The 27,554-nt window shown below is 39.7% G+C and overlaps 1 protein-coding gene across 1 annotated transcript; it reads right to left on the minus strand.

Moving 5' to 3' along the window:
• Window positions 1-993: 993 nt before the first annotated feature.
• On the minus strand, window positions 994-26,704 carry LOC119087260 (transcription factor SOX-30-like). Its single transcript, XM_037201981.1, has 3 exons — window positions 26,164-26,704; window positions 22,471-22,963; window positions 994-2,036 (listed from the first exon to the last, which is right to left on the minus strand). The coding sequence occupies exons 1-3, from the start codon at window positions 26,702-26,704 to the stop codon at window positions 1,655-1,657; spliced, it is 1,416 nt and encodes a 471-aa protein (XP_037057876.1). The 3' UTR covers window positions 994-1,654.
• Window positions 26,705-27,554: the final 850 nt, after the last annotated feature.

Below are 27,554 nucleotides of genomic sequence, written 5' to 3' on the forward strand. Positions count from 1 at the left end.
GGGGGATGAGTTCAGATCCTCATCGTCCATGTACAAGCTTGGCACAGCGGTGCATATCTGTAAGCCAGAAGTGGGTGAGGTGGAAACAGGTGGAGCTATCACAACAGTGTGCTCTAGGCTCAGTGAGAGCATGATTAAAGAAGACACCCATGCCATCCTCTGGCCTCCATGTCTGCATGCATGGGTGCACACAAAAAAAGAATATCAAACCTGAAAATAAAAATTACAGAAGAGCAATTTCCCAATAATTCAATTTTTTCCTTGTAGACAGATACCTTTTAAAATGATATTGACTCTGGTGGTCCTTACTCTATCCTTTATTCACAAATGGATGCTTGCCAAGCTGTGACATCACAAACATTGGTGTTCACTGTGAGTTAAGTTTACAAATTGTAAGTAAATCCCATGGCCTTCAAGCCAGGTGAACACAATATCCCCTTTGGGGAGGGTTTAAATCATATGTAGACTTTCAAAACATCATTAGAATACACACACATCATTGGCGGTACAATTTCAAATCATGCAAACGGTGATATTTACATTTATTATTAACCTGGCAGGAACTGGAATCACCTAGGAGACAAATTTCTTGGCATGTCTGAGGAAGTTTCTAGATCAGGTTAACTGACATGGGACAATGCACTCTAAATGTGGATGGCATCGTCCCATGGGCTGGGGTCTTTGATAAAGAGGAAACAAGCTCAGTACCAGCACAGATGGAATGCGACCAGCCACCTCATGTTTCTGCCATGCTCCCCCATGATGGACCATAACATCAAACCATGAGACAAAACAAACCCTTCCTTCCCTAAGTTGCTTTTCTCAGGTATTTTATCGCAGCAATGACACACATAATTAACACACAGACTAAGTGGACTCTGTGGCACTCTATCGGCTGCTAAGCAGAAATACCTGCATGGAGCATAAAAGCTAACCACACCTGACCAGCACTTACAGTGCCCATGTCCCTCCTCTCAACAGAAAACATTCAACAAGAGTGTTTTCATCTGTTTATTCAGTTACAACAACAATACAACAATGCATACCAAATGGGAAAGATAGTTAAAATGATGATAAAATGTTCAGTAACAGAAATGACTGTATCTGAAGGAACTGCCCAGGTGTCATTAAAATACATTTTCAACTTATAAATGGTTATTAGTGTAAATTAAATTTAGCAACTGAGCTCTAGTTCATGTCTACAATTTATCAAAATATTTTCAAAATGTTACATAAAAACTGACAACATTCATAAATATATAAACAGCAAATTTTCAGAAAAATAAAATAAATGTACCCTGAGATAAAATTCTAATCACACTTGCCATGCCAGATATATACTCACATGTGTGTCCTCACACGCCACTGGGAGCTTTCTGTATTTCAAATGTTCCAAGATAAAGTAATGCTATCACATGTTGGTGCAAATTTCAGCCATGAAAGTAACTACTCTAGATTTTAACATCCCTATGCTGAGGCATCGGGAATCCAGGGTCACTAATGAGAATTTAGGAAGACACGAATGGCATTTGGTTCTGACTCCTCAGATCATGGCTGAAAACTCTCAGCAAAGCATTCTAGGCTTTTTTCTCACACCAACTGACCCAGAATATATTTTAAGAAATGTTTATTTTCTGTGCATATTTGTTTTAAATTATAAATTCCTGAGCACTTTTTCTTCTTCCTCCTCGTCGCTGTCAGTGACATTGACTTGCTGGACGCCAGAGGGAGCTGATGTTGGGGCTGTGAAGACATTCTCCAAGGCTCCAATGTCCAATGGAGGCATGGGATTCAAGTACTCTTCCCCACTGTGGCCATGGCTGTTGTAGTAAGGAGGCCCGTCCATGCTCTCACAGCTTCGAGAATCTTCACTGTGTGTGTGCTCATCTGGGTAGTCTCTGAAAGGATAGTCTCTATTTAAAGCTGAAAATATAGCCTCGTGCTTTTGGTACCTGTCTTCATAGTAACCAAGACATTCTGGCATTGAACTTGGAAAATTTCCATAGCCAAAAGGAGGCCGACTATAAGGGCATGTGCTGTGGTAGAAAGACAAAAAATTAGATTAGATCTTGCCCACATATGCCTGACTATGAGTTAACTAAATGTTCTTTAAGGCTTGGAAAGCATTCCTCTGCCTTCCCACTGCCTCTCACCTCCCCATCCAAAACTCAGAGCACAGGCAGTTTGGATGGAAGCCATCCCCAGCATTATCCCCTCTTTCTAGTTTCTAGCTTCTTACCTTTGATGAGCGTGATAGAGAAAATCCCATCCTGGCCTCTAGCTACATAAAGTGCTGGAAATGTAAGTACATGTGTGACACTGAAAACGTCAGGTAACAACAGCAAAGTGGTCCCTGCTCTTCCTGGAATGGGCTGAAAGGAAGAGCTGCTAAATTTCAAAGCCCTGGAACAGAAGACTCCAGCTTTATTATACAAATGACACAGTAAAAAATAAACTTAGAATACTCTCAGTACTATAAAGATTTAGTACTGATACTACACTATGCTTCAAAGGGATTGCAAACAAAACAAAACAAAATAAAAATAAGGGCAAGGTTGTGGAATGAAAAACTTTTGCAGTTTTACAACTGACTTTTTAAAGGCAAAGCTAATAATCCTGTCACTCAAAACCAGTTGCCAATTCTCTTTGAGTATTGATCCCCTCTCTGGAGATGAACAGGGATTACACACAAACTGGGCTCATGAGCTCCATCTAGTGACAGTCAACATAATGATCACATTCATGTGCAAACCTCATGGAATGCCAGGTGACTTAGTGCAGCTTCTGAACTAGGAAGGAGAAAGGGAGAGGAGGAGGAAGGGGAGAGGAGAAGAAAAAGGGAAGGGAGGCCGGGCGGTGGTGGCGCACGCCTTTAATCCCAGCACTTGGGAGGCAGAGCCAGGTGGATCTCTGTGAGTTCGAGGCCAGCCTGGACTACCAAGTGAGTCCCAGGAAAGGCGCAAAGCTACACAGAGAAACCCTGTCTCGAAAAACAAAAAAAAACAAAAAACAAGAAAAAGGGAAGGGAGATAGGAAGGAAAACCAACTCTCTCCTTTCAATTGTACGGCAGAAGTACTAGACCACTGCCTCAAACCTCTGAAGATGTTCCACTCCCAAACCCTGCAATAAGAGGTCCTTGCTAACATTACACACCACACATGTAAGTCAGTGTTTGCATTTTTCAGGCTTACAACCAGACTGCCACACTCTAGTTCAGTGTTTAGAATTGAAAACACGTGCTCGGATATACCATCATTCTAGCTGCCATGGCTGTTCACACAGCTTCCCACCTTCAGGTTCCTCCACTGAACTCCATGGGTATGGCAGAGAGAATAGCCAATCTACTTCCCATATAAAGCCTTCATTGAATGTAGACATAATCAATCAGTAACTGTCTGTCACAAGATTCAATTTTAAGACTTTGTGGGAAACTGAAATGGAGATTAGATTAGAATCATAGTATTATTTTAATGCTGGCATGATTAGAATAATAATATTAGTCAACACACAGTTAAGACTAGTGTATGCTTTCCAGGTACTGGCTGAGGATTTCATATAGAGCAAATGGACCTTACAGACATTTACTTTTCATCTAAAAGAACACAACACGTTCTCATCAGCACATAGGAACATTCTCTAGGTAGCTCATATATTAGTTAGGCCCTAAATCAAGTCTTGATAATTTCTTAAAAACTGAAATAATATCTCACATTTTCTCAGGTCACAACAGGATAAAACTGCAAGTCAACAGCAACAAGAAGAATGGAAAGCATAAAAAAAATAATGTACAATGAGCAACAAAAACCAATGGGTAACTGGAGAAATTAAAAGGAAAAAAATTCTGGTAGTTAAGTGAAAACCACCTCGCAAAATCTGTGTAACATAACAAAAGCAGTTCTTAGAGAGAGATGTATAGCAATATCCCCACACATCAGAAAGAAAACAACCTCAAAGCAACGTTCAGCAGTGCACTCAAGGACTCAGCAAGCAACAACAGAACAGACCAGAAATTAGTAGAAGGAAAGAAATATGAAGATATAAATCAAAACTAAAGGAAAAACAAGATTGACAAACTTCTAGGTGGAAGAGAGAGAGGAGAGAGAGAGAGAGAGAGAGAGAGAGAGAGAGAGAGAGAGATCTCAAACAAACAAAACCAAAGATGAAAAAGATAATGCAACAGACAGCACAGAAACACAAAGGCTCACTAAAATCTGTTAGGACAAATCCCACGGTGAAATAACTAGAAAGCCTAGAAGAAACGGGTAAGTCTATGAGCACACAGAAGCCACCCGAACTGAGTCAAGTAAACAGGAGTAGGCACGGTGGTTTGTTTGTAACTCCAGGACACAGGACGAAGAGGCAGGAGGATCCAGGTTTGAGGTCAACTAGGATTCTATATGAAGTTCAAGGGCAGCCTGGGCAGCACGGAGAAACACAATCAACAAATAAAAGGAGGGGAGAGGAAAGAAGGGATGGAGGAAGGAGAGGAGGGAGAACGTAAATGGGACAGACTAGTACTGAGTAGTGAGACTGAAGCCTTAAGTGTCTTGTTTAAAAGACCTTCCAGGACCTAATGAGCTGACTAGTCAATTGTACTATTTACTTAAGGAAAAACTAATTCCAATTCTGTGGAAACTAGTCAAAAATTGAAATGGAAGGAACTCTGCCAAACTCTTTTGTATGTCCGGCTTTCCCCATTACCCTGGTATGAAAGCAAAGAAAACTATAGACTCACATTCTGCATAAACATAGTGGCAAAAATTCTCAATAAATTTACTGGAATATGGGAAAGATCACACTCCATGATAAAGTGGGATTCAAAGATGGTTCAACATACACATACCAATAAGCGTATAACACATCACCAGAATTCAGGACTGTAGTATATATCATATCCATGGACAAAGTATACAGTAAAATACAGTATTTTTTATGGCAAAACATTCTTACCAAGTCATTTATAGAAGGAAATCCTGAAAATACAAAAGGCTAAGTGTACAAAACCCACAGCTAATATGACCCTGAGCAAGGAAACTGCAAATGTTTCCTCTAAGATTGCAAAGCACAAAGGTACCTGTTTTCACCATTCTTAATATAGTACTGGAAGGAAAGAGAAACTAGAATATCTAAATGGGAAAAGAAAAAGATAAATTATCCCTATTTGCATATGACATGATTTTCTATAGAGAAAAATCTAAATTCCCCCATCAAAAAGCTGTTAGAGCGGATACATAAATCTAGTAAAGCTGCAGACTATGAATTAAGTATCAAAAATCAGGCTTTCTCTGTGCATCCACTATGAATTAAGTATCAAAAATCAGGCTTTCTCTGTGCATCCACGGCTGACCTTGAGTTCAGTATATAACCATGGTTGGCTTCAAACTGTCATTCTCCCGCCTCATTCTGATGTGCTCTGGGATTTCAAACACAAGCCATACAATGAAATTGATGGAAAGAAAATGAGGAGTTCAATCCATTCACAAAAGCCATAAAATAAAATATTTAGAGTAAATTTAATCAAGGAAGTGAGAACTGTCTACAATGAAAACTATGATATATTGATGAAAGAGCCAGTTTAAGGCCAACCTAGGTGACATAAGACCCTATTCTCCACACAAACAAAATCCATATGTATACTATGTATACTATACTGCCACTGTAACCCAAACATCATGAAAGCAGACACATAGACAAGCCCCCAACAGAAGCAAAAATCCAGAAGTTAATTCATGTCAATACTCCAACTGATTAGGTACAAATATACTAAGAATACACAAATGGTGGACAAAGAAAATACAGTCTTTTTAATAAACAGTGTCAGAAAAACATGGACACATACACAGACAGCAGAATAACACTACATTTGTTTCTCTCACTGACAACAGATCAAAGGCCTATATGCAAAACATGGAACTATAAAGTCACTGCAAGGAAGCAAGGGGAAGGCTCCTGTATACTGGTGTGATGGAGGTGATGACTTAGTTTTAATGACAGGACCCAAAGGCACAGGCAATAAAAACAGACAAAAGGGACGATGAACTAAAAATCCTCACACAGTAAGGAAATGAGAGCATACTGAGTGGGAAAAATACAAATTATCCATCAATAATTCTGGATCAATATCCAGAATACATAGAGCACTGAACACCAAAAAGGGATATAACAAATTATCATGTGATCCAGCAAGTCCCCTACTGGATATAATACATTCAAAGCTGAGGTCATTATACCAGAAGATATTTATATTCCCATGTTTATTATCACACTATTCACAAATATTGAATCTGTCCAATGCCCTTCAGTGGATGAACAGATAACATGCTATAGTATCTTTACAGACTAGAATACTATTGAGTCATAAAAAGAATAGAATACTAAAAAAAAAAAAAAAAAAAAAAACATTTGCAGCAACATGAGTAGAAATGGGAATCATTGTGCTAAGTGAAATAAGCCAGTCAGAAAGATAAACACAACACTATTATTCATTTGTGGAAACTAGTAAGAACAGACCGGAGACTGGAAAGGGCAGAGAATGTGGCACCAAAACAGAGTTAAGGAATACTGGTTCTGCTCCAGCACAGCAGGTAACTACTGGTTAAAACAACCTGTGCTGCATTTCAAAATGACCTGAAGAGTAGAATTTCCCACACATGAAATGATTAGTATTTAAAGAGATGGAAATGTTTTATTATCCTTTATTACATACTGTATAGATGCATCAAGTTCCATAAAGATGCACAAGTATTACATCTCAAATACAAAGGAATGCCATTGCCAAGGCTCCTGATATCCTCCACCTAGGGCAGAGCCTACACTACACACGGGAATTTTTCATGTTCTTCTAGTGCAGCCAGCATGAAACCAGGAGCTGACTGTGTACTGCTTCAGCAGGAAGGGTGATGGAGACACAACCATGTCAACACCACATGGAACCCTTGGGCATTCTTCCCATCACTGGAGAGAAAATCAGTTTTATGTACTCCTTCATGTAATACACTACTACCTATGAGGTACCATTGCAAAAATCAATAAATAAATGAAATAAAAAGGAAAGAAAAGAAACAAAGAACTGGGTCTCACTGAATTTTAACATCTGTCATTTTATACCAAAAATAAATAAATAAATAAATAAATAAGGGATAGAGAACATGTCAGTACCCTAGGATGTAAGAAGCCACATCCAGGATGTGGATAAGTTTTTGTTTCTTGGTCACTACACAGTCCTGAAGAAGGTAGAGAGCCACTGGCAAAAGCTTAGCAAACAGTCAAACCAATGTGTGTATATTGGCTAGCTCTTGACTTACACACACCTGAAGTGAAAAGAAAGGTTTGAGACACTAAAGAAAAGCAAAGATGGATGAATTGTTGGTTAATAAGTCACATGAAATTTTCAGCTATGAGAGGCTAGGTGGTCATTTCATAAATCTGTAACTAGTAAGCATGTGTGTGTAGTGTATTCTATTCAAAACGTTTAGAACCAGAGTGTCCTGATTTCAGGGTGTTGTTGTTCATATTTATTTACTCTGGGGGGAGGGGCACCTGTACTACTGTGCATGTGAGGAAGTCAGAAGAAAACTTTTGGGAGTTGGTTCTCTCTTTCCATGTAGGTCCTGGTATGGAACCCAAGTCATCAAGCTCGGCAGAAGAGCCTGTACACAACCCACTGAGCATCTCCCCAGCCCTGAGTCTTGTTTTGCTTTCAAGCTTAAAGGATTTGCATAAGCTTTCTACATAAATATTTCTACTCTCCACAGTTGAAATCAGAAGTGCCCTGAAATCTGAAACTTTTTGAACACCAACAGTAATAAAATGGATTTTATTTGGATTTTGGATGAAGAGTATGAAAGTGTACTGTACTTCTGTACATGAAATATGAGATCTGTGATTTTCTTTAAAATACATCCTTGCTATCAAAGTAAGGGGAAACCAGAGAAACAAGAGCAGTAAAATGTCAACTTCCGAAGCTAGGTGCCAGCGTGTGGGGTACATCATGCTACACTGTTACCTTTTCAGTGTGTGACATTTTCTGTAACAAAACTATAATACATTATTCACAAAAGATTCTCCGCGGTGAAGGAGATAAATCATTCTCTCTCCTCACATTCTCTTAAGCTGGACCTCAGTACTCACTGTGCTGGTCATAGCAACTCCCCAAGGGCTACTGTTGCTGTAAATGACTCTAGCTGAACCGAGGGTATGAGAACTCTGTTCTTTGAGAATGCTCAGGAGCTGGGGAAATGAAGCCTGCACATTCCTTCCCCTTCCATTGACTGCTCTGGCCTATAGAGCACAATCTTCATGTATTTTCTGCTCCAAAACATAGTGCATCTCAAGTCATGAAAACAAAGCCACTGGCTTTGAAAATGACTCAGAGGAGCAAGGCAACCACCCCTCCCATCTTAGTTTTAAACCCAATCAGTGGGTTGAAGAGTGCCCCTCAATATTCATGTCCACCTGGAACCTTAAAATATGACTACTTGGAAACAGGGTCTTAACAGGTGTGACTGTATCAAGGTGACATTGTATTGGATTGAGCAGAACATGATTCCAATGACTTGTGTCCTTATAAAAACAAGGTGTATACAGGTATGAAATTTTCATGTGTCATAAAAAATGAGAAAGAATGCTGGGTGGTGGCGGCACACACCTTTGATCCCTGTACTTGGGAGGCAGAAGTAGGCGGAACTCTGTGAGTTCGAAGTCAGCCTGGTCTATAGAGCTAGTTCCAGAGCAGCCAGGGCTATGGAGAAAAATCCTGTCTCAAAAAACCAATCCCTTACCCTCCCCCCCCCCAAAAAAAAACGAGGAAGAAAGAAAAGAAAAAGAGAGGCAGGGTGGGGCTGGGGAGATGGTTCAGTGGCTAAACCACTTACCTACAAGCATGTGGGCAGTTCAAGCCCTGGAATGCACATAAAGACCAGTGTAGCAGCACAAGGGAACCTAAAACAAACTGAAGGTAGAGACCGGAGAATCTCTAAAAGCTCGTGGGCCGGTTGGCCCAGCCTAAGCAGTGGTAAGCAAGAAAAGAGACTTTGTCTCAAATAGGTAGAAGCCAAGATCTATAAAACCTGAGGTTGTCCTCTGACCTCCACATGTATGTACACACACTACACAGACACAGACACAGATACACACACACACACACACACACACACACACACACACACACACACACACACACACACACACCACAGAGAGACATACACAGGCATGCAGAAAGAAGATGGTGATAGCAAGAGATGGTGGTAGCGATAAGCCAAGGGCAGTTGAGGACTACCAGGAAGCTAGGAAGAAGGGTTTTTTGCCTGAATCTTCCGAAGACAGCACAGGCCTGTGAGTAGCTTAATTTCAGACTTCTAGACTCCAGAACTACAAAACGAATTGTCACTGCTGACTTAAGGTACTATGTGTCTGATGTATTGTTCTATCGGCCCTAGAAAACTAACCTATACCTAAAAGCGTATTTCAGCTCCCGACCTCAACAACTGTAAGACAGTAATTAGTTTATAGTGTTTAAGCCACTAAGTTTAGCATCATTTGTTACAATGGCAATGGTGAGTTATCTGTTTACTATTCAAACTTCAGCTGTCAACCTCACAGTTAACTATCTATAATCTAGCTGATTATCTACATTGTCTTTAAATTCCTTTCTTTAGACTCCTAAGAACTCTACTGACTACTTACATCTGTTTTTGCAGCTGTCTTCCCTAATGGCAAATTTCTAGCTTGCATATATTCTTAACTCTACTAATACCTAGGAAAGAAGTCACTACTCAGTGTTTATTTACTATTCTAAGGAATTGGAAGGTTTCAGAAAAGCCTGTATCACTTTCATTTCTACCAGTAATAAACGTTCGTTCTAACCTCTCCAACCCTCTCATTTCAAAGCATTACTTTAGCAAATCTAGCCAGGAGATTTGGAGTGCTTTTGGTGTGCTTTCCTGTAATGACCACTGAATCTTGCCATGTGCTTACTGCCCACATGTTCATGTTCTCTGAAGCAATCTAATTGAATTTGTGCCCACTTATAAACTGAGCTGCCTTTCATTGCATTGAGAGTGTCCTTTGTATATCTGATACAGACTATGCACACATGATCTGCATACTCACTCATTCTGTGGATTCTTGTCTCCTCTTTTTTTTTTTTTTTTTGATACCTCTTGACGCAAAAGCTGTTTTAGTTACAATGAAGTCTAGTCTATTTTTGATGGTGGTGGTTGTGTTTCTAGTGTAGTACATAAGCATCACCCAAACGAAGCCATAAAAGTTGACCCTTACAAGAAACCTTACAGTTTCTCCTAAGAGAATGTTTGTAGGGAGAGCTAACATGCAATTTCATTGTGTGTATGTGAATATTCAGTTGTCACTGAACCATTTTTTAAACAGACTCTTCTTTCCCTTCATTAAAGGGACTTGGCAACATCCCTGTTGACAATGAAGTAATCATAGATTGCTTATTTGTAACTGAATTCTACCATAATACTACCATTGTCCATCTTCATGTTGGTGCCACATTATTTTCTAAGTTACTTAAAAACAAACAAACAAACAAACAAACGTTTTACCTTTTACAGAAACAGGATCTCAACCACACATCCCACAACAGAATGGCAGATGTGTTAAAACCACTGACCTATAGACCCATCATTACTACTGAGGGTGTTAACAAATGTGTAAAACACCCTCTGACCACAGTCTCTTACCCAACAGTAATTTCACTGCTCAAAACATTCATCCCTCCCTTCCCTGCCGATGTCCGGAAACTTCAGCTGATGACTTTGGAAACAGAATCCCTGTATTGGTAGTTGCATTAAGATTAGGTTAATGGAGTAAGACCTAATCTAGTGACTGGTGTCCTGGTAAGATAAGAACACTCAGAGACAACTACACACAGAAGGGAAACTGGCCACTTTTATCTTTTCCAGGAGACTATATATTGGAGGCACAGGGTCTGCTATTTTCAGAAGGGCCCCTCACTTAGTAATATATGCTCATGGTTCTTTATGTCTCATGGTTTACTAGTTCCTTTTTTTCACCCTAACAATAAGTGATATTCCACTGGCTGGATATATCAATTCATCCACTCATCCACTGAAGGAGTTCTTGTTTCCTTTAAAGGTAACTATGAAAAAAGTGTCCATAAACATCTTTATGCAGATCTTTATATGGACAAAAATTCATTTGGGTAAACACCAAGCAACACAATTACTGATGTTTAGTTTTGTAAGAATCTGACAACCTGTCTTCCAACCAGCTGTGAATTATTTTCTCATTCTCTTGAAATTGCACTGAATTTATCTATTTATTGTTGTGTATGATGTATGTGTGTGCCATATATAATTGTGTGTGCACGAGTGTGAGTTTGGACACGTGCATGTCATTGCACACATGTGAAGGTCAGAAGACAACCTTAGTTTCCACCATGTTTGACACAGGGTCTCTTGTTCACTGCTGCACACCAGGCCAGCTGGTCCACGTGCTTCTGGGGATTTTTGTCCCTCTTGCTTTAGGTATGTTGCCATTACAGATGTGTGCCTGGCTTTCCATGGCACTTTGGCCACTGAGTTTTGTATAATCATTTAATACCTTGAAACCATGTAGTTTATCAGGGACAGTATACATTTTGTCATTTTTTTAGTGTTGTTATTTATAATTGTGAGTTTTTCACCTTTATTTATTTATGTACACATAAATAATTTATTTATGTACACATATACAAGCGGGTGCCTATTGAGGCCAGAAAAGGGCATTGGGCTCCCTAGAATTGGAGTTACAGATGGTGTGAGCTGTCACATGCATGCTGGGAACCAAATCTGGGTCCTCTGGAAGACTAGTAAGTGTTCTTAACCACTAAGCAACCTCTCCAGCCCTTATTTTTATGTAGTGTGCACGTGTGTGTATGTGTGTGGGCACATGCATACATTGCCGCACATGTGGAGGTCAAAAGATGGTCTTTGGAAGTCCGTTGTGACTTCCACCTTGTGGGTCCCAGGGATCAAACTCAGGTCTTGCCAGCACGTGTTTTTACCCACTAACTCACCTCATTGGCCCCTTTTGTTGTGGATTTAAAAATATTGTTTTTCACACATAGGATGATGACATCAAGTAAGAACAGTTTTCATTTTGGAATTTTTTTGTTTTTCTTTCTTGCCTAATTGATCCAACTTGGATTTTCTGGTACAATATGTAACAGAAGTAGTAAAAAAGAAACATTCTATTTTTTATTCCTGATCTTGGGTGGGGGGCAGGATTTTCTACCTGTTAATTAATGAATATGATGTTATCCATGGGATTTTGATACATTTCTTTATAATATTGAGAAAGTCCTTCCTATTCCTAGTCTAAAAAATAACTTGAACTAAGGCATTTAATTTTCTCGCTAAGATACTGGGTTTTAGCAAATGTTTTTTTATATATCAGCAGATACTATCTTGTGGTTTTATTGCTAATCAATTTTCAGACTGTAAACCATACATTCATTTCTGGGGCAAATCCAACTTGGTCCTGGTTTTCAATTCTTTTACTGTTGCTTCTGGATTTAGTTTGCTAGCATAATTTTGCACCTATATTCATACAAGGTATGCGATTTTGATGATTCCCTCTGGCTTTGGTAACAGGGTAATGTTAGCACTACAAGTATTTCTAAATTTTTTTTGAGGGGGAAGAGTTTGAGAAAGGACTGATATGAATTCCTCTTTCAAAATTTCATAAAATTTACCAGTGATGTCACCTGGTCCATGGTTTTTTCTTTGTTGGGAGATTTTACATTGTTGATTCATCTCTTAAGGTCTGTTTACATTTTTTATGTCTTCTTGTAATTGTCAACTTGACAGTACCTAAACACACTTGAGGGAGATGGGTCTCTGGGCATGGGCATATGTGATTATCTTGATTACATTAATCAAGGTGGGAAGACCTGGGTACTGTGGGTGGCATCATTCCCTAGGAAGGATGTTGGATTGTACATAGGGAGAAAGGGGACTGAGCAGCAGCATGCATTAGTTGTTCTGTTTCCTAAATGGGGTAAATGTCCTCAGCTGTTTCAAATGCTTGCTGCTTTTGTTACTTGACATGGTGGACTGCATCCTTGAGCTGTGACCAAGAATAAGCCCATTCTTCCTTACATTGCTGTTTCCAGACTATTTTATCACATAACAGGAAAAGAGGCTAAGATATTTGTTAAGCTTGTTACAGCACAAACATCTACAGCATTCATATTAACTGCTTTTCTCACTGCTGTGACCAAATATTTGACAAGAAAGGGATTTGACAAGAAAGAAAGGAGGGTTTATTTTAGCTTTTAGCTTGAAAGGATACAGGATGTCACAACAGGTAAAGCCTGGTAACAAGAGTGTGAGGTAACTGGCCATACTGTACCTGTAGTTAGGAAGCAGACAGATGGTAGCAATAAGAAGCAGACTTTTTATGTATCTTACACACCTTAGCAGTTTTTGTGTTTTTCCAGTTTTCTCAATTTTTGTTTTTCTACTATTTAAGTCCTATCTACTTTGATCTATATTTTCTTTCTTCTGTTTTGACTTTTGTTTGTTCTTTTTCTAATTTCTCAAAGCATAAAGTCAAGTTGTTGACTTGATTGCTGTGGAACAATCCTTTTCTACACTATGAATATGTATTACTCTCATTGGTTAACAAAAAGCTGACAGGCTGGTAGCTGGGCAGGAAGTTAGGTGGGAAAGCCAAACTGAGAATGATGGGAACAAGGAGGGAGGAGTCAGGAGAGATGCCATCAGCTGCCAAAAAAGCAACATGCCAGAGGTTCACTGGTAAGCCATGGGCCATGTGGCAATACACAGATTAATAGAAATGGGTTAATGTAAATGAAAGAGCTAGCTAGCAATAAGCCTGAGCCATCGGCCAAGCAATTATTTTAAGTCTCTGAATGATTATTTGGGAAGCAGCTGATGGGTATTCAGGAAATGGTAGGTGGGAGAGAAACTTCCATCTACATGTGTTGCCCAAAATGGGGCGCATGTGTACACTGTAAAGATTTTGAATTGGTTTAATAAAACGCTGATTGGCCAGTAGCCAGGCAAAAAGTGTAGGCAGTGTGACCAGACTAGAATTCTGGGAAGAGGAAGGGCAGAGTCTGGAGTCGCCAGCCAGCTACAGAGGAAGCAAGCAAGATGAGAATGCTGCACTAAGAAAAGGAACCGAGGATTGTGGCTACACATAGACAGAATTATGGGTTAATTTAAGCGTAAGAGCTAGTTAGTTATAAGCCTGAGCAACAGGCCAGTTTATAATTAACATAAGCCTCTGTATGTTTATTTGGAACTGAATAGCAGAGGGAATGGGCAGGATAGAAACATCCATCTACAATTGGCGCTGACCATCAGGCACTGATCCACATAGACCTGGTAAAGGTTAAAAAGGATTCTCAACGCACAGAAATGGAGCTGCACTGGGCTTCCTGGTCTCACAGTCTCATGCCAGCAGAAGTGCAGAGACACGTCTCCTGACAGCTGCCTGTGAGATGGAGCTGGCTGCCAGTCGCCATGAGCTAAGCGGCATGGTGGGCTCCTGCAGTCTCTCCCACAGGCTGTGGTACAGAGAGGCTTCTCCCAGCCCCTGCTGCTGCCTGTGGGCTTGAGAGCACAACCACGAGCGTAAGAACACAGCTCCATGCTATTTAATACTGCTTCCCAGAATTGGGGAGGTAACTATGACTCATTGGTACCTCTGGCCTTATTGAAAGGCTGAGTGGGTGGAGCCAGCAGCCAGGGCCATGGCTTTAGTCCTTAAAAACAAGCCACATAAAGATGGAAAATATACAGAGAATCTGGATACTGTCTATTATTATGTTGTCTTTGGGATTTTTAACTACAGAGAGACATTTGATTGAAGGGACTACTAAATTAAACCAACATACATATTTTAAAGATATCTTGACTTTGAAATTTGGGTCTAAGGATATGTTGCTTTAGAAAAGAGGTTCTGCTTTTGTTTTCACAGAAGATGAGAACCTCTGGATTGCTTCCAAGTTAATATGGTTTGATCAAGCAAGACCCCTTGAAAAACTCCAATGGGAACAGATGGCTGAGATGATTCAACATTTCAGAGCACCTCTGTTGCAGTTTCCTCTGAGTTCTGCATCCAGAAAGGCTTCAAGGCTGCTGGCTGAGATGATCCAGCCTCACAGACTACTCCAATCAGGACTTGAGCATAATCCTAAATTTTCTCTGGATCCCCATAAGATTACCAGCACCCCTAATCAGCAGGAAGTAGCCTAGAAAACTCTGCCTACATTCCCAAAAATGGATTATGGATGTTGTCTTTGTTTAGAATGTTGGTTACAAATTGTTATGGATACTGGTCAAGGATATGTAATTTTAAGTCTCTGAATGATTATTTGGAAAGTGGCTGATGGGTATTAGAGAACTAGCGGGTGGGAGAGAAACTTCCATCTGCAGTTGATTTCATTTAGCACACACTGACCTTGAACTTCTTATGTAGATGAGGATGACCTTGAACCTGTGATCCTCCTGCTTCAACCTCCTAAGTGTCAGCATCACAGACATGTGGCAGTGCTGTGGACTGAAGCTAGGGCCTTGTGCACATCAGGCAAATATCGTACTAACTAAGCTATAACTTCAGCCCTGAGGATCTTTATTTTTAAATACAGGCCATTACAGATATGAACTAAAAGCTGAACAGTGTTTTCAATAGCATATGCCACAGGCTTTGGGATGTTGTGTTTTCATTTTCATTGATTCCCTCAAATATTATATTCCTTATCATGTCTTTGATATATTAATTTCTACTTTTTTATTTTTCTTTTATCACTACTTTATAATTACATTCCATTGTAGTCATAGAAGAAATTTTATATGATTTCATTCTTTTAAAGCTGAGGTTTTATTGTAATCTAAAACATGATCTTACCTAGAAAGTCGCACAGTACTTGAGAAGAGTGTGTATTCTACTGTTAAAAGGAGTCTGTGTATGCGTATTTATTAGTTTTACAGTGTTTTTAGTTTCTTTATCTCTTCATTGATCCCATCATTGATTTTGCTCACTATTATTATAGCTACCTAGCGTCTAGGAGGATGATCATTATTTAGGAGGTTTGGAAAGGATGAAAACAGGACCTGCACCTGTAAAGTTTTTAGTGCTGTAGTTATTTCCAACAAATATAAATACTGGAAGTTAGAAAACTCAATAAATCAAATGAAAAAGTAGAAACAATACTAACAGAATCCAACAAGCAGAAGAAAGAATATTAAGAATGAAGGACAGGTAGAGGAAATGGTACAAATATCTGCAAAGACAATAATAAATGAGCATGACCACAAAATCATGAGAATCAAGAGACCAACCAAACCCAAGATCAAAGGATAGGGGGAGTTGATGTAAAACCTAAAACAGAGGATCTATTCAATGAAATTGTAGCAGAAAATTCCCCAAATCTCGAGGAATGGACATACAACTACAAGAAACATTTACAACCTTAAATACACACGAACAAAGAACGAACCTCTCTATGACACATGACAGTCAAGATGTCAAAAATACAAAGAGAGCTTTAAGAGAAAACTGCCAGCTCACCTACAAACACATCAGCATAATATCAGATCTCTTGCAAGTAACACTAAAAACTAGATAAGCACAGAATGATGTATTTCAACCCCTGAAAATAAATGCAATCAAAACCGCTCTATCCAAGGGCTGAAGAGATGGCTCATTGGTTAAGATCACTACCCACTCTTCCAGAGGACTAGGGTTCAGTTCCCAGCGCCAACATGGCAGCCCACAATGCTTGGCAACTCCAGTCCCAGGGCATGTGATGCCCTCTTGTGACTTCTGTGAATACTGCACACATCTGGTACACAATCAAGTCAAACACCTATACACATAACAGTAACAGATACTTTATTTTCTTTTAAAAAGATTGCTATATTCATGCTATATTCAGCAAAGTTATGGCATAAAAATATGGTATACAGGAAAATCAGAATGTTTCAAGACAAGCACACACTAGGGCAGTTCATGACCATCACATCAGTATTGCAGGAAATACAGGAATACTGTACTCAGAAGAAAGATAGCCACAATGACAACACAGGAAAGAACAGTATTTATGAGGACTAGATAAACAAAGGAAAGCTAATATATCCATGTCTTTAAGCATAATTTTCTTTAGTTATTAAAAACATTGGTAATAGTGTTGTGGTCTTTGTCAAACTCAATTCTGGAATAAAGTTTCTACTGATTTTATTTTCATCCATTTGCTAATTCATTCATTCATTTTGAGGTAGCTCAGGCAGGTTTAATATTTGCTATGAAACCCAGGCTGGCCTTGAACTTAAGATCCTCCTGCTTCAGCCTCCTGAATACAAGGATTACAGGCATGCACCACCACACTCAGCTTTGTTTTACCTTTGAATGGATTGCAATTTTCTGTTTTTGAGTTATTTTGTTGAAAACTATATGTTTGGGTAATACATTGTTACAGCTCAATAGTGATTCTCCCCTTTTCTCTTCTAGGTTTCTGCCTCTCATAGACCATTGTTCTTCATTACCTGAGGTCCAGTATCTTGCAATACATATATTTTGTACAATTTTACTGTTTCACCTAAAAGTAAATCCAGTCCCTATTACTATATTCAGTTGAAATACAAGCCTTTTTTAATGATTTAAAATACATATTTTTAGTTTATTCCTAATTTTCAATTATCTCAAATTCTTGGGATGTTAATCCTATTTGTAAGTTCTACGAACTCTTATTCTTCTGTGTGTGTGTGTGTGTGTGTGTGTGTGTGTGTGTGTGTGTGTGTGTGTGTATGCACAGGTACACATTAGAGGGCACAAAGCATTTGTGCATGAGTACATGTAGAGGTGAAATGTCAACCTTGATTGTCATTCCGCAGCAGCCATCCACCTTAATTATTGAGGCATGGTCCCTCATTGTGACCTGGGATTTACCAATTAGGCTAGGCTGGCTGGTCAGCGAGCCCCAGGCATCTACTTATCTCTGCCTCCCCAGAGCTAGGATTACAAGAGTGTAACCGCCAGCCCCACCCCCACCCCCACCACACACACACATGCTGAGGATTTCATTTACGTCTTCATGCTTTACTGACTGAACCATCTCCCCAGCACCAAACTCAAATTCTTCTTTTTGAATATTTTATGTATATATGAGACTGAATGTATACATGTCTCTGCATCACATGCCTGCAGTGCCCAAGCAGCCTAGAAGGTGGGTCTAGAAGGTGGCAGATCCCTTGGAACTGAAGTTAGAGATGGTTGTCCATCACCGTGGGTGCTGAGAATTGAACCTGGGTCCTCTGCAAGAGCAGCCTGTGCTCTTAACCTCTGAGCCATCTCTTCAGGCCCAAACTCACATTCTTTTTTTAATTAATTAATTAATTAATTAATTAATTAATTATTTTTCTTGTTATCAGCTTGATACAGTATAAATTCTTACCCTAATGGTGAAATGTTTCATTGAGGCTTGCCCAGTAATTGAGTAAAACCAAAACTTAATATAAGTCACAGTCATCCTAGGGTCCCACATGCTATATATATAGCCTCCGTGGTTCTATGAGTTGCAGTCTGATTGTTCTTTGCTTTATATCTAGAATCCACTTATGAGTGAGTACATACCATGTTTGTCCTTCTGGGTTTGGGTTACCTCACTCAAGATGATCTTTTCTAGTTCCATCCATTTGCCTGCAAATTTCATGCTGTCATTGTTTTTCTCTGCTGAGTAGTACTCCACTGTATATATGTACCACATTTTCTTAATCCATTCTTCAGTTGACGGGCATCTAGGTTGTTTCCAGGTTCTGGCTATTACAAATAGTGCTGCTATAAACATAGTTAAGCATGTATCTTTGTGGTATGATTGAGCATTCCTTGGGTATATACCCAAGAGTGATATGGCTGGGTCTTGAGGTAGATCGATTCCTAATTTTCTGAGAAACCTCCATACTAATTTCCACAATGGTTGTATAAGTTTGCACTCCCACCACCAGTGGAGGAGTGTTCCCCTTGCTCTGCATCCTCTCCAACACTGACTGTCATTAGTGTTTTTGATCGTAGCCATTCTGACAGGTGTAAGGTGGTATCTCAGGGTTGTTTTGATTTGCATTTCTCTGATGATTAAGGATGTTGAGTATTTCTTTAAATGTCTTTCAGCCATTTGTGATTCTTCTTTTGTGAATTCTCTGTTTAGCTCTAATGACTCCTTTCCTCATGCTATAACCACGTCTCTGCCTCCTTGGAAGTTCCAGCTGGCTTGGGTAGTGGAAGTGTTCCTCTAAAACAGTTGCCCAGGTAACCTCCAACCAATTACAAAGGAATTTATCAACTTTAAAATGTCTTCAACAAGTGGATGGCGTGATTTTAGATTCTAAATCAGTGTGCAATGAATGCACTTTAGAAATCACACAGAACTCCAGGCAAAACCATATTTCTCATTATACTTCATCTGAGCTGGTTATGTAAGTTTTCTATTTTCTTTACTATGGTTGAAAAAGCCTTCTGCAATTCTGGTTTATGGAGATAATTTAGTTTGAGATCATGCATAAACCCAAGACTGGATGTCTCCTCAAGCAGGCATTTAAAACTGACTTTACAGCCACTGAGACTATTTCTGAGTCTGAAAACCAACTCCAGGACAACTGTAATTAGTTTTCAGCTTGTTGGCCATTCCAAAATAAGGCCTTATTCTCTTATTCTCTTTTCTGATGGGTTTACCTACATCTTAAATTATTCATATTTAAATTCAATGTTTCGGGGCTGAAGAGATGGCTCAGCAGTTAAGAGCACTGGCTGCTCTTCCAGAGGCCCTGAGTTCAATTCCCAGTAACCACATGGTGGCTTACAACCATCTCTAATAGGATCTGATGCCCTGTTCTGGTATAAAGTCATAAATGCAGACAGAGCACTCATACACATAAAATAAAACAATAAATATTTTTTAAAAATTCAATGCTTCTAGGTAGCTACAGCAGAAGGTATTCTATAGTAACTAATCCATCAATATGTGGGAACTATAAATGTCCCTCATAAAAGTTCAGACAAAAGTATGCATGCCATGATTTCAATCAAACTTTTTTCTTCTCTTTTTTTGTTTGTTTTTTCGAGATAGGGTTTCTCTGTGTAGCCCTGGCTGTCCCGGAACTCCCTTTTGTAGACCAGGCTGACCTTGAACTCAAAGAGATCCACCTGCCTCTGCCTCTGCCTCTGGAGTGTTGGGATTAAAGGTGTGTGCCACCACCACTGGGCCTCAATCACATTCTTAAATAAGTCGACAACCAAATACTTGTTCAGAAGACTTTTAATCTGGGTTGGTTTTTTTTTTTTTTTTTTTTTTTTGTGTGTGTGTGTGTGTGTGTCTAAAATTTACAACTAGATTGCCATGTTTCTATAAATCAGGAATTCTGTAGACTGCCTTCTCTATTATATGTATACATTTGAGTATGTTTTCTCTTTATTTGAGGGTACTAAGTCTCCATTTGTCTTTCATATCATCTTAATATTTTTCATTGCAACATTCAATGTTTATTGAATGTATAAAATGAAGATTTTATACATCTCTCTTGAGTATGAAAATAAAAATATGCTACAGTGGGCTGAAGAAATGGCTCAGCATCAGGCAGCTCACAACCACCTGTATTTCCAGTTCTGAGGGATCCAACACTCTCTCCTGGTCTCCACACACATGTGGCAAACACATATATACACGTAAATAAAAATAAATCTTTAAAAAACATGCTACAAGGAGGGGAAAAGGAAGGATGAGAGAGAAGAGAACTAACTGGAAGAATGAATGTTACCTGAGAAAAAGAGTGTCACAAAAACAAAATGAAATGGCTAATACTCAAAGGCAGGAAGACAATATCTCAGAGAAGCATGAGACATCTAAGTGTCTTTGTTTTATAAAATGACTCCATTAAAATGCCTAACCAATTTAATTTTTGTTAAAATATGTAAAATATAATAAACACACAAAATATGTGTATCTTGACTTTAAATACCCATTACAATCACTGTATTGAAGCAATTAGGGAAAAAAATCCTTATAAAATTCCATTTTCAATTTAGAGACAAGGAAATCAGTTAATTTTGCTATTTACCCATACTAGATTTTTCTATTTAAGAAAACATAACTAGATAACTCATTTCCTGGGAAAACCTATCATCAGATATATATGGACAAAAGTCAGAGAACAATTACAAAGTATTTTAAGAATGAAATTATAAATCTCACTTTCCTTTTTGAAAAAAAGTGCATTATCTTCATATCTACACTTGATATACTGTTTTAGCTTTCTTAAATCCAATCAAATTCAAGCTTATTAAGTACAATATTATTATTTACCTACTTCATTTACTATTGCTAATTAGAGGTATAGTTCTGCATTTTAAGTGCTTATTTTCAAAAGCCTTCTTATAAAATGTTATCAGAGAATTTGTACGTTAAAGTCCCATCCTATAAACTTGTCATGGCAAGAAAACCTAACTTCCTTTAGTTGATCTACATAACAGTAGAAGATTGGTATCAGACATTTGAATATTCCAATCACAACATTAACTGTGTGTGTATACTTAACAGCAACACAGAAGTAGAAGATATTTGCAAAGCGAAGTTTAAATTTGCTTCCCCAAGACATTTCCCTATGAAAATCAATTTCATTACTGGTAATTTACACGGGAAATTCCCTGGTTTGGTAAAATGAGCACAGAGAGGAAGTGTAACTTTTAACTAGTCATTCTACCTCTCTTGGCTTGTCAACCTTCCCTTTTCCACCTTTATTACTCAAAATGTGGTCCATAAGCAAACAGAATTGGCATTACCTGGGAGCTTTTAGAAATGTAGCCTCGCAAGCATGCTAAAACTATTCTTGTACCCGAGACCTAACAGTCAGGGTCTGCATTTTAACAAGACACTACACAATTTGCGTCCGTGAAACATAGCTCCAGTAAAGGGATCATGTGGCTACTCCGAACTGTTTCCTATGAAACCCCACTTGACAATACTGAAACCATATTCTCACATGGAGAGCTGGCTGGAGCGAAGAAACAGCGGCCCCTGTAGATGGCGATGCATTCTCTCTGGCTCTAGCTCCCCGGGTCCACGTGCCCCCTTCATCTCTTTATGTAGACTGCTTGGTTTTTAGCCTCCATGCTGAATGGAAGCCTGATTGGGGATGCCACGTTTTCAGAGGAAAAGAAATGCCCCAGGCCAGGCGGTGGCGCATGATTTTAATCCCAGCACTCGGGAGGCAGAGGCAGGTGGATCTCTCGAGTTCATGGCCAGCCTGGTCCACAAAGCAAGTTCCAGGATAGCCAGCTACTATCTGAGCTACACAGAGAGAAACTCTGTCTTGAAAAACCAAGGGGGATGGGGGGGGGCGGGAAAAATAAAGAAATGCGTCCCCAAATTCCCCTAACTTCATTAGAAGTATTTGTAGGTAAGAGGTAGAAAACGGTTTGTTTACCTTGACGGGAAGTAATGAGGTCCAGGAAGGAAGTAAGGGTGATGAAAGGAGAATCGTGGTGGCGTCCCAAACAGTGTAGCTGGATGGCCAAGGGGCGGGGGCTGATAGACGTGTGAGTGTGGAATGGGAGTAGCTGGGGGAATTGGAGTGCTTCGGGGACAACTGGAAACGCCGGCATATTCCTTGGGAGGCTGGATAGGCGAGGTTGCAAATCTGGCATGGGCAGTACTTGCACCAGCTGGAATCCTGCTGGTGCTCTCCAGAGAGACTGGAGTGGGTCTCTTCACAGAGCGACTGGTTCCGGAAGGAAGCCTATGAACGTCAGTTTGGGAAGGCCCAGTAAAGCGCTGAGGTGGGAGTGATGGGCGGGGCGTCAGACTTGGAGGCGGGACGGCCACCGGGCCAGTGCTGGAGACGCTGGGCTGGAAAAGTGTGATGGGGCTTGGGCGCTGGACTGCAGGTGTGGGCAGCTGGATAGCAGGTGGGGCTTCACCTTCAGAAATAAAAATAGCAGAAGTTAACCATTGCCAAGGTCACCACTGGGATCCATCACACTGCGAACTGGTACTTTGAAGGAGTTCACTACCCACCTCTACCTCGTAGTGGTCTTATGCATAGCAAATCACTCTCCCCTTTATTTACAGTATTCTGACAATACTGAAGTCACTGTAATTTCTTGTGAATTTACATTTTCCTCTTTCCCAGCTAGCCTCTGAGTGTCATAAGCAGAGAGACCTGTTGAGTTCACTACTGTATCCCCAAACTCGGCTTCTGCGTAACACAAGGTAGGGAGAGTCCTCAACTTAGGTAGGTAAATAAATGAATAACATTACTATTGATAACTTAGAAGAATGTATACATGAAAATGTTGATATAACATAAAACTACTGGCAAGGGGACAAGATACATAGATAGTAGGAAAATCTACATGTTCAATTCATAGTATTTGGGTTTTGATCAGCCTGAAATGTATTTATTTTATTTTCATATAAATAGAAGTTTCATAGCACTGTGGGTCATGTTTCTTTCATTTTGCATACTTTTTTACATTAAAAATTATGATACTTTTTAGCTGAAAAAATTAAGAAAATTGTTTCACTTTACTGCACTCAAAGTGACTATAGCTGGAAATCTCCAAAAAGAATATGATTTATCATGGGTTAGCCATTTGTGACAGACCTGAAAAAAATACTGGCAGGACATGATTTGCTAAGGACTGAATTCTTAAAGGTAAGTAAAACAGTCACGTGACTTATCCTTCCACTCCCCAAAAAGACAGTACTGCTGCTTGAGATGCTGTTATCCGGGCTGGAGAGATGGCTCAGCCGTTAAAGGCTAGGCTCACAACCAAAAAATATACGAGATGCTGTTATCCAAACACCACACTTAGACTAAACTGAACTAAGCTTTCATGTCAAAATACAAATAGAAGCCTTTGGAATAATCATATCCAGTGTAGTCCGATGCAGCTACATATCTGTTAACAAAATCACAGTCCACGTATAGACACTGCAGTCAGAAATGGCTCTCAGATCTTTCAACTTTATCCAGGTAAGACCTCCCTCTGTTTCCTTCTCTCAGTAGTGGAAGGTAATACCCTTCTAAACCTCCTAGTAGGAATGAAGAGTCTCTCCCGCCCCCCATCCATTTCAAGATGGTTCTTGACCCAGTGAAGTACAGGAGGAGGGTATAAATGAAGCTGCCAAGATCTTGTTAGCCCAGACTGGCCTCAGGCTCCTGAGTGCTGGGATCACAGACTTGTATCATCATGCCAAGTTTTTATTCATGTTTGTTTTACCAGTATCTAGCCAAGAACCTGATTTAAAAATAGTTAGAGGCATTAGAGAGATGGCTCAGTGATTAAGAGCACTTGCTTTGCAATCATGAGGACCAGAGTTCAGATATCAACATTCTCATAATAATCTGGGGGTACCACAAGCACCTCTAACTCTAGTTTCAAAGATTCAACAGCTTCTTCTGGCCTCTGTACACAGGCATGCAAAGGCACACATTCATACACACATGTAAGTGCACATACACTCATGCAGATATATGCACTCCCACACAAATCCTTAAAGAAAGAGTTAATATTGGATTGAAGGAAAAACAATTAATCCTAAGCTGATAGAACTTCTACACTGATCTGCTCTAAGGAGACTTAAAGCACCTTACAACAATCATATGGCCAGGAAAACTTGTAAAATCTCTCAAATTTTTATTTCTTGAATTATTACCATACTCAAGAAATTAACCTGACAATCTACTTCTGTTGAGTTCTTTTTCCTATACCAGTGTACACATTTAATTATCAGGAAAAAATGTTACAAGAACTCTACAGAACTGCTGATCAAGTTTCAGTCATTGAAAGGGGGATATATCTTTTCCAATGCTCTTTCTCCCTAAGACAGTTCTAAGAAGAAATGGAAACGAGGCCTGGGATTATAACCCTGCATTCCTTCAATGACAAATAAAAAGTAAGTAACATATATCAACTACTGTAAATTGTTGCACAGTTATCTGGAAACACAGTATCTTTAAATGTCCAAGTTCAGTTTGATAAGCAGGAGGTTAAAAGTGTATAACCTTCAATAAGCCAGTGATATGGATGACTGAGAAACAGCTCAGAGCTCTAATGACTCAGACAGTTGTTACGGTATAGTAGATGCCAACCCTGGGAAACCAGCCAGTGCTTTGGCTTCTCCTCTTCTAGGACACAGCAAGCCTAGAATGTCCTAGCCTCCCTTGCACTTAGGAGTGACTAAGGGCTATCCAATACAATATAAGCAATGTCCATCATTGGTGTAATGAATGCACTCACTGGAGGTCCTCCATGTTCTTACTGCCTTGTGCAGGTTCAAATGTATGAATACAGTGCCTAGGAGACCACATTTTAATGATGTCAGAGCTGTAGAAGAAAAAAGCCTTCATCCATTAACTGTCTTTTGAAAGAGCTATATTTACCAACAGAAACATCCAGATGTGAGTAAAACATAAGCTTGCTGTTAAAATAGCCAGAACTGTCCAATCATTACATGAAGTGGAAAGCAGCTTAGATACATAAAGACAAAAGAGTAAAAATCCAAAACCCAAAAACAAATTCAAATATAAGAATCAAGCAGTACAACTGTAAACAATTCCTGCGTGTCTCCCAGTCCCAAAGAGGAAGAAACCGCTGAAGGTGCTGAGTGACTGGAAGGTGCCACCAGGCTTCCTCTGTTGCATGATTGGAATGAACAATGAGGCATCAAGGCATGGCAGAGACTGAGGACAGACTATTTTTTTATACAAAAAAGTAGCTTTATAGAGTTCATAAGGAGGAGCAGCATGTAGCTTGAGATAAAGAGAAGAGGGGGAGACTGAGAACTGGAAAGGCTATTTAGGCCATTGTTAGCAAGTGGAGTCCTGGGAAGACAAAGTGACAATAAAGAGCCCAGGAAGATGAGATGGAACTGAAGAGGCCTAAGTTAACATTAGCCATGACAGGCTGCAGACCAACAATACTAGGATTAGGCCTCATCATTACAATAACCAGGAAAAGCCACAAACTGTGCCCTGGGAGACCAATCAGAATTGAGACAAACAAGTTCTAGATGCTCCAAGACATAAAGGCTAGGTTACATAACCTGTATATAGGTTGCCAATTTCCTTGCAGCAAAGACAGTACCAATCCCTGTTTGACAAGGTTTCTGTTACCTGACTCTTGTCTAATCAAGAATTCAATCCCCATCTGAATCTGGAATTCCCCTATCCGCCATCCTTTACTCCTTAAAAATCCTGCCATAGCTGAGCTCAAGGCTCTCCCTGATCCAACCGCTGTGTCAGAATGGACAGGAAACACAAGCTCGATCTTGCAATAAAGGCTCTTTGCTTTTGCATACAAGCTTGGACTCCTGGTGATCTCTGGGGGGCTCATGATACAGGCATATGACATTTGGGGGCTCTTCTGGGATCTCTCAGACCCACCAGGGTCCCAACCCATGGAACCTTTGACTGCCAGTAAGTATCTTTCTGTTTGTCTGTCTTGTTTGGTCTCACTTTGTCTCTGTCTTGCATTGTACTTTGACTGGGCCAATTTCCAAGTTGCCTGCAAAAGGTATGGGCGGACATGTTTGAAAGACTGCAGGTTGGGGAACGGGGAGACATTCCAGGACCCTTCTGTATAGGATTGGATCTTGGATCCCCCTAGTGTTTTTGAATAGACAGGCAGAGTCAGGCCCTGCTGGCAACAAGCCATCGTCTCAGTTTCTGTTTTCCTCAGGTGGCCAGGAGAAATCAGCTTTTCCTCAGGTGGCCAGAGGGGAATCAGTTTTTCCTCAGGTGGCCAGAGGGGAAAGAGCTTTTCCTTAGGTGGCCAGGAGGAATCAGCTTTTTCTAGGCAGCCAGGAGAAATCAGCTTTTCATCAGGTGGCCAGGGAGAATCAGTTTTTCCTCGGGTGGCTAGGGGAAATCAGCTTTTCTTCAGGTGGCCAAGAGGAATCTGCATTGTTTGTATGTTATGTTTGTTTTTGGACTGTTTGTTTTGTGTCTGACACTTTAGACTGATGTTATGGGACAAAAGCCATATATAAATGCTTTCCATTTATTTGAAAGCATTAATTCAGCCACTACATGTCTGAATAGTCTTAAATGTATGAGTTTACTATGTTCTGTATGTTTGTTACTGTTACAACCAGCCACCTGGGCTCAGATTTATCTCTGGGCATTCTAGCCATTAGAACTACACACTGTATAATAATTGTTTTCTACTGTTCTGTTTTATTAAAAAGCTGCCTCTGAAGTTGGGTTATGGCCCACCATTTTTCAGACCCAGACTTGCTTTTGAAGTCTCTATGTCTGAGGTCAAAAATAGGCAGAAAGAACAAGAACAGGGCAACCACAAAATTATTGGTTTATAAATTTATAAAAACATAATTAAAAATATAATATTTATAACAAAAATGTTAACTCAAAACTATAACACAGGGTTAATAATCAGAAGGCTACATAGGTAGCCTTAAATGATCTAATCTATCAATGTCTATAGTTCTGGGCAAATATTCAAATGTGCTAACCTTGGTTTTTAACCCCTTTAGTTCTACTTCTGA

Source organism: Peromyscus leucopus, unplaced genomic scaffold, assembly GCF_004664715.2.
Source record: "Peromyscus leucopus breed LL Stock unplaced genomic scaffold, UCI_PerLeu_2.1 scaffold_638, whole genome shotgun sequence".
Classification (NCBI taxonomy): domain Eukaryota; kingdom Metazoa; phylum Chordata; class Mammalia; order Rodentia; family Cricetidae; genus Peromyscus; species Peromyscus leucopus.

What these genes read in the sequence shown, in the direction of transcription:
- LOC119087260 (XM_037201981.1), bottom strand. Translation starts at nt 26,704, where the DNA reads ATGGCTTGTTGCCAGCAGGGCCTGACTCTGCCTGTCTATTCAAAAACA. An exon ending in CTTGATTAGACAAGAGTCAG is followed by an intron (nt 22,964 to 26,163) that starts GTAACAGAAACC and finishes TTATTTCTGAAG; the next exon opens with GTGAAGCCCCACCTGCTATC. An exon ending in CCTCATTACTTCCCGTCAAG is followed by an intron (nt 2,037 to 22,470) that starts GTAAACAAACCG and finishes TTTCTACCACAG; the next exon opens with CACATGCCCTTATAGTCGGC.